Genomic DNA, 7,453 nt, shown 5'->3' with positions numbered 1-7,453 from the left:
TTCAGTTATGCATGGCAAACACTTTATTTTTATCTCGTTGCTTTGCTCTGGGTTTTATACTGTTTTTTTCATTGCATGTAGTCAAAACTGTCCATATTTGATGCTCTCTCCTTTCATGCCGAACACCACAGGGATCAGAGCAGAGATACTATCAGTGAGCAAGTGCCGTTTCTTGCTACGAGAGTCACCAACCAATACTCATTTTGTTGTCAACACACATGTGGGTAAACACAGTGTCACACTTCACTGAGACTTACTGCGGGCTTTCTGACAAACAAAATGGAAAAAAAGATGCTAATACTTGTCTGAAGTGTTTCTAACTTTGAGGCACTTTTGATTAGAGAGCTGTGACACCACCATGTGACAAAACTGTGTAACTGCATGCTAAGCAATAATTACTCAAAATGACATTTAAATTAAAACACTTAATAACTTATAAAGATTTAGCTCAGTTACTTAACATATAATCACACTAAAATATTATAAACTTTCTTTAAATTATATAAAGAGACTTTTGCTTTTAAATTTACAGTAAAACTGCACATTTCTTTATTTTTCCTTCCATTCACTGAAGTTTTTTCATCGTTATACACACCCTGCCCACACACACACACCTGCACGCATACAAAAGTTTAACTCTGCAGTTTGTGCTTCAGGTTGGTCAGTTGCTCCATGTTGATGGTGGAGCCACCGCACACAATCATCAGCAGAGGGCCCATGAGAGCTGGCAGACGACCTAAAATGAGGAGAAGCAGTAACTGATGTAGTCATTTCTCTGAACTGAGAAGGTCTCAACTGTCTCAGCCTGATGGACTGAAGTACTCATCAGCTGCTTCAGTATGAAGAAAACAGAAGGAAGGTGAGGACTTACCTTCATTTTGTAATCTGACTATGATACCGCTGTAGACAGCTGCCAGCGCTGCTCCACACGCCATCTCCACCAGCACGCGTTCCTCATCTGCAACCGGCATGCCATCACATTAACTCTGGTGCAATTTCCACTTAGTTGTGCATAATTTTTCAAACATTTTCCACTATTCAGCAAAGCCACAAAGCAGCAGGCTTAAAAGTTACTGATTAAAAAGTTTTGTCATGGTGTGAACATTGTTGCCATAGTTACTGAAGGTAGAGGTATTCAGACCCTTCACCTGAATTCTTTGCATGCGTGAATCATCCAAAAACCAACTTAAAGTGGACCCGCTTTGTACAATTCACATTTCCTCTGTAGAAGCCAGTGAAGGTGGCTCCGGCCTCTGGTTAGGATGCCTCCCTAGTTTCTCTCTTTGCAGGTTTCCAATCACACCCAACTGGGAGGAGATCCTGGAGTAGACCCAGACACAGCTAGAGAGACGATACATCTCATCTGGTCTGGGAATACCTCAGGATCTCCAGGAAGAACAGAAAGTGTTGCTACCCTTTAAAGCCTAAACTGTCCTCTGACTGGCTGGCTGGGTAGGGCTCCTGACTTCATACAGATATGAAGTTCAAAAAAACCGACAGCAAAATGTTTCTAAAGTCTCAATGGAGAAGTGTTTGTTCTGTTATAAAATGATAAATTAGCATGTTTAGGGGCTTTTGTGACACTGCATTTTATGAGGGAAATTTAGGCAGCATTTTACTGCAAAACACAGAGGACAGGCTGCACTGGAGGTTGCCAGATTAATATGGGAAGATTAATGTGAGAGGGAAGAATTTAAAGTATTGCTGCACAGATCTGTGTTCTTTAGTTACATATTTAAGTTTATAGTGCAAAGCAGCCCTAGTCTAATATTTCACAAAGTGTTGTGCTATATAAGATTAGTATATGTTTTGTTGTATTAGATAAATTAACTACAACTGATGTTGTTCAGTATAAGTTAATAATAAGTACCAACAAGTATAGTGCTTGAATAAATGTGCTAATAAATTATTGCCTTCCCCTGGCTGTTGCTCTATCATTAATCATTAGACTTTCTCTGCCCCCAAGAGGGCAGAAAATGGCTTCCACAGGCCTGTATGGTTTGCAGTTAATTTCATTCATTCTGGGGCATAAAGACATGCTTGTCCAGCAGCTCGAAGTGAAGAAAAACATTGTACAGGGAAGCCAAACGAAAGCATTTATGTACAGGAAGTCTTTTACAGAGTAAAACCTCATTCTAATTTTCTGCAAAAACCCTTCTTTATACTCCTTATTATCAAAGTAACCGTGGAAACTGGAGGTATTAGGATGCACAGGATAGAAACAAAAGTCTACCATGCTGATTTGGACACTGACTTAATAGCATTTGGTGAGAATAAATGTGATGCAATATGAAAAAAAAAAAAAAACTATTACAGATTCATTAATTGACACTCATCACCAAGCTTAAAGGCAAATTCAGAGGTAAAAACACTCACCCAGGAATGTTTGGATAGCATGCAGAGCCTGCTGGTCGGTCACCAGCTCAGAGATGATTGTCAGCTCGCTGCTCTGGCTGTAGTCGAAGGCTTGTTTACAGGCTGTCTTCGCTCCAAGACATTTAGCCTCGCTGTGGAGAGGCAGTAGGTTTGATGGATGAGGGTACGTTCGAAACACTTCATTGCAAAAAACTTTTAAACTCCTTTAAAGTCAAACCTGGTGATGTCATCTAAAGTGACCAACTTCCCCGCTTTAATTGCAGCATTGAAACAGTGTGCCCCCACTGTTTCCATCGCGACGATGGGCACGTCTGTCCAGCCCACATCCTTGAGGCCCTGGATGACCCCACACAGGAGGCCCCCTCCGCCCACAGACACCACCACAGCTCCGGGCTTCACGCTGGGACCCAGAGAGGCAGTGACCTCTGCAATCATACTGGCGTGGCCTTCCCTGTATGGGTGAGTGCGTGGACACAGGTACAGTTTGAAAGGGAGTCTTTTTAAAGTGCCCTGTGCTTTAATGAGGAGGTTCTCTACCATAGCAAGGGGTGATCGAATGGAGCAACATAAGTAAGCCCTTCAGTTTCTGCCAGTTTGAGAGCCTCTGCGTTGGCATCATCCCAAACCTGCAAAGATAAGAGTCTTAGTCTTCTTTAAAAAATAAAAATAAAAAAAAAATCTAAATTCTGGATTTTAAACCATCATATCAGTGAGCTTCACCTTGCCTACAATTCTGACAGTAGCACCCTGATCATGGAGTCTCTGGACCACCAATGGAGGAGTGGAGGAGGGAACTATGATGGTGGCTGGCACGCCCATTTTTTGGGCTGCATATGCTGCAGCCATACCTGCATTACCACCTGAAAAAACACCACCTTCAATACTAAAGAAACACACTAATGACACTGCATTGTAATGAGAATATGATGTTTAACAGGACAGAGTCACCTGAAGAGCAGATTACTCCTTTGGAGTGTCTGGCGAGCTGCAACGACACATTAAACAGTCACTGTGTGACAATGTGGATCTGAAGAAAGGGAGCACGCGTGAGGGGGGCTGTAAAGATTCCCACCTGCTGGCAGAGGTGCCCGATGCCACGGATCTTGAAGGAACCAGAGGGCTGTGCATTCTCCATTTTTAGATAGACAGTGGTTCCCACCCTCTTGGACATGTTGATGCTCTCCAGCAGCGGTGTCTTCAGGTGGAAAACCTCTGCCATGGTGCACCTAGATGCCAATGAAAGAGAAGCAGTAAAAACTCCACAGAGTGCAAGTGGGTGGTACAGTGGAAAAGTTGTTCATCTTTTATACACATTTTCATCTTCTGTTAGGTTTATTGGTAGTCAGAGCACAACTATCACCAGCTCTCAGATTGCAGTGCTGAAGAAAGAGAAGAAACAAAGAAGTTGCCTCTGCACAATTTGTGTTAATTTAAGGCACTGAACTCTTGAGTCATTTTCCATTGGTAGACTGTCTTTCACATGTAATTTCACTTTAATCTTTCTGATCTGATTTAAAATCAACTTCATCATATTTTATTAGTAACCATGAGAATATCACCCCCCCCCCCCTTCTCTGTGTACTGTATTCACGTACTGTGAATATTGTAACTTTGATTTTTCTAATCTCATCTATTCTGTTTATTACTGCACAAATCATTTCTCCCACTTTCCACCGAAATCTGTAAAACCACCATCCTTCACTTCCTTCCTTCCATTGTTGTTGCCACCTTCAGTTTCTGCTTCTTTCCTGATAAACCCGAGTGTTAAATTATTTTCCTTGGCTTCCTTCGAAACCTAATCTCACATTTTCCAATGATACCAAACGTGCCAGAGCACATAAAAACACCCCAATGTGTGAATTCTTTAGTATTTCTCTTGGAATGCCCGGTCTATTGCCTGTGTAAATACACTGTAAATGGGTTCGTTTTTAATATTAACTACTATCACCGTTTGAATTATGTACCAAGCATGGGCAGTGTTGCTTTCAATAATAAAATAAATTGTCCAAAGTGGAAAATCAGGTATTTATATTCTTCACTTTAATCTTCAGCAGCTCTCTTTAGGGGTCGAATCTTCTCGCCTCTGTGGCAGCAAAACCTGTCTGCCAGCGGAACTTTATTAACACAACAAAGCAATAATTAACATAAAGCGTCCGAAATGCTACGTTGTAATTTGGGATATCAAATACAAACCATTATATAAACCTCTGACTTACGTTCGGTTAAAATGTCTTCGTGAATGAGCCCCGCAACAAAAATTAATCAACTGTTTTCTTTTGGAAAATGTATTACAGTTTCACCAGACGCTACGCTACATACGAATGTAGCACATTGTACCGGAAAAGCATCCAATAGTAACAAGACTACTTCCGGTCACTGCTTCAAAATAAGTGTTTGATTAAAACCAATGACTGTAGAAACTTAAAGTGAATTTACTGCTGGAAACAAGATTATATTACGTTTGCCTAAAATAAACTTAAACTAAGTGTAAAAAAAAAAAGCATTTTAGACAAATAAAATTACAAGATAACAAAACTAAATAACATAATTGTCTAAAAAGTGTCTTAACAATTCGTCAGTTTCGCCAACTATGTCAGCACACCAACTCTGAGCCAGCTTTGGTAGGCATGTAAACTGGGTTTTTACATGAGTATGAGTATGTGTGTTAGTAGTGTTTTGTAATTTTGTACAGTTCTGAACTCATCAAACAACATCCATTTCACAGTGAATACATTCTAAACTCCAACTAATAAAACTAACTGAAGTGAACAGTTTAACAATAAGAACTAAACTGGAAAACTGCCCAAGTAACTCAACTGATTTTGAAATTTCCCCACAGATCGGTTTGCCAAGTGTTTTTATTTTGAAATTACAAAATAAAGGGCTGACAGTTTTCTGTAGTTCAGTTCCTGCATTAGAGTTAAATTACATAACAAACGCCACAGTGATTGAATTTAGGAAAAAATTTACGACTGAAGAGCTTTCTGTCGGTGCTGGCTCTCCTGAATGACCTTTGAACTTTAATTCCCATCTAAAGTCCACGGTTTATTACTTGAGGCTTGTAATTATGTAAGCTCACGTGTTGTCTGCCTGTAACTGTTCCAGCTGTGCATTGTTTGACAAAAAAAAAAACAAAAAACGAGCTGAGTCATTGTTATTTTTCTCTGTAGGGATTATAATTTCTTTATTAATATTGTACAGTAGCTGTATAGTTACAGTTTGCATATACACAAAGTGATGGTAAGCACTTCTCAGAACAATATCTCACTCTCACACCAAACATCACTCATCTTATTGCTTCATATTTTACACAGCTCGTGCTGAAGAAAACGGCGCTTTATTTTGTGGCAAACCTTTCCTGTACACTAGGTGGCAGCAGTGAGCAGCACCAGCACTGATACATGAAAAGAAACAGGAGCAGCGTGTGCTAGTAATGAGAAAAATAATAATAGAAAGCAATGTTTTGTTTTAAATAAAGCAATATAAATCAGGGCCAGAAACAGAAGCAGTGGAAGCAGTTCTTCCTCCACTCACGGCTAATTTAGCCCCATTTCAACACTGACACAGGTTCTCTTTCCCAGGCCAGAATTAGGCTGGGCTTTCCTTGAAGCCACCTTTCTGAGCAGCCACAGGACCTTTAATTTAACACATTTAACAGCAGATTGACAGAGTAGCGTTTAATTAATGGGTTAATCGTCAGTTTTTACATGAGGGTCGGTATCTTTAGTCTGAAGAAAAATATGCAACAACTAGCAGCATTTTTTTTTATCTCCTCTAAATAAAAGTATCACCCATCCTTCACTTTCACACCCTTTTCTCCTCATTCTTGTTTTCCTTCCTCTTTTCCCCCTTTCTCCTCCTTTACCCTCAACAACCATTTTGGCAGTCGAACACATGTACATGTGAGAGCGTGCATTCATCCCATAATAGTTGACAAATGCTTGAATGTCAGATTATGAACTCAGAAACAGCCCATTATTCTGACTTGACTTCAAACCTTTTTGCTTCACCGTGCGTGGGTGGATGCAGATCCCAGCTTCCACGTGTCACAGTCTTGTGGTTGCACTTCCAACTCTTTTCCTCTGATTCATTTTCTGCCGAAACCTGACTCCCGTTAACGTTGTTTACCCTCCCCTCACTTTCCTCTTTCCGGCTCCACTTTCACATTTCACATCTCACACGTACTTTCAGCCTGTAAATTTACTGCATTTACAAATCTTCACGCCGTGCAGCGTGAAGGTGTTTCCACTGTAGCTGAGAAAGAGCGCATTCCTTTGCTATGTCGCTGATGAGGCTGGCATTATTTTAAATTAACACAGTACAAAAATAAAGCGACATTTAAAGAATATTTGGAGAATATCAGACAGAGCTTTATGACTCCAAGCTCATTGTTTCATATTTTAAGCTGCGTGGAGCTTTAAAAAAGCTTTAATTGCTTTTTTAATACTCTTTTTTTTTCATTCAGCATTTCTCATGCAGCTGAACACTTTGAGTTATGAATTTACGTCAGCTCTGCAACATCTTGGTGAAAATGCACACTGCATCTATCACGATTTGGCTCTGTTGCATCCACACAAATAGAAGAAAGTGGCTCCATCTTTGTCCTCCCCTCATTCTGCTCCTTCTTCTCCTTCTTCTTCTTCTTTCCTGCATGCATGCCCCCTCTTCGAGCATGAGGCTCCTGATCTGGGCTTTATGCCAGTGAGCGTTGTCTGGGTTTGATCCTTGGATACAGCTGCAGAGAAAACAAGACAGACACAGAGAGCTAGAAAGAGCAAGCGAGGATGTAGGTGAGGTCACAACATCATGTCAACATGTTCTCAAGGTGCCTGAACATCTGAAGGCCAGCAGACTGAGGGGCATCGTGTGGGAAGAAGGTCTTCCTGCATTTGCATGTTTTCTGTGTGGTATAAACTGAACAGAACATAGGACAGACAGGTACTTGACATACTCTTGCTGCTCTTTTACACCATCTATGTGACGCCAAGAGTTGGATGGGGCAAACCTTTCTGCAGTTAAATAGCTCAAAATCAGAAATCTCATCTTTTCTAAGTGTCCTTGACGTCTTATATGCTAA

The 7,453-nt window shown here is 40.6% G+C and overlaps 2 protein-coding genes across 7 annotated transcripts in view; both read right to left on the bottom strand.

Moving 5' to 3' along the window:
* On the bottom strand, nt 1-4,735 carry sdsl (serine dehydratase-like). The gene is made up of 9 exons (XM_026152829.2): nt 4,593-4,735; nt 3,449-3,602; nt 3,325-3,361; nt 3,097-3,236; nt 2,914-3,002; nt 2,594-2,827; nt 2,377-2,507; nt 872-958; nt 1-736 (listed from the first exon to the last, which is right to left on the bottom strand). The coding sequence occupies exons 2-9, from the start codon at nt 3,593-3,595 to the stop codon at nt 633-635; spliced, it is 969 nt and encodes a 322-aa protein (XP_026008614.1). The 5' UTR covers nt 3,596-3,602; nt 4,593-4,735; the 3' UTR covers nt 1-632.
* Nucleotides 4,736-5,530: 795 nt separating this feature from the next.
* Nucleotides 5,531-7,453, bottom strand: part of LOC113011648 (apoptosis-stimulating of p53 protein 1-like) — a 56,168-nt gene continuing 54,245 nt past the window's right edge. For all 6 annotated transcript variants that reach the window (XM_026151257.2, XM_026151255.2, XM_026151256.2 and 3 more), the window contains one exon: nt 5,531-7,111. In XM_026151257.2, coding sequence (XP_026007042.2) covers nt 7,070-7,111 — 42 coding nt within the window. In that variant the 3' untranslated portion in view covers nt 5,531-7,069. The remainder of the gene's footprint in view (nt 7,112-7,453) is intronic.

The sequence above is a fragment of the Astatotilapia calliptera genome, chromosome 19 (assembly GCF_964374335.1).
Source record: "Astatotilapia calliptera chromosome 19, fAstCal68.1, whole genome shotgun sequence".
NCBI classification, from domain to species: domain Eukaryota; kingdom Metazoa; phylum Chordata; class Actinopteri; order Cichliformes; family Cichlidae; genus Astatotilapia; species Astatotilapia calliptera.
This window is presented reverse-complemented; position numbering and strand designations above follow the sequence as displayed.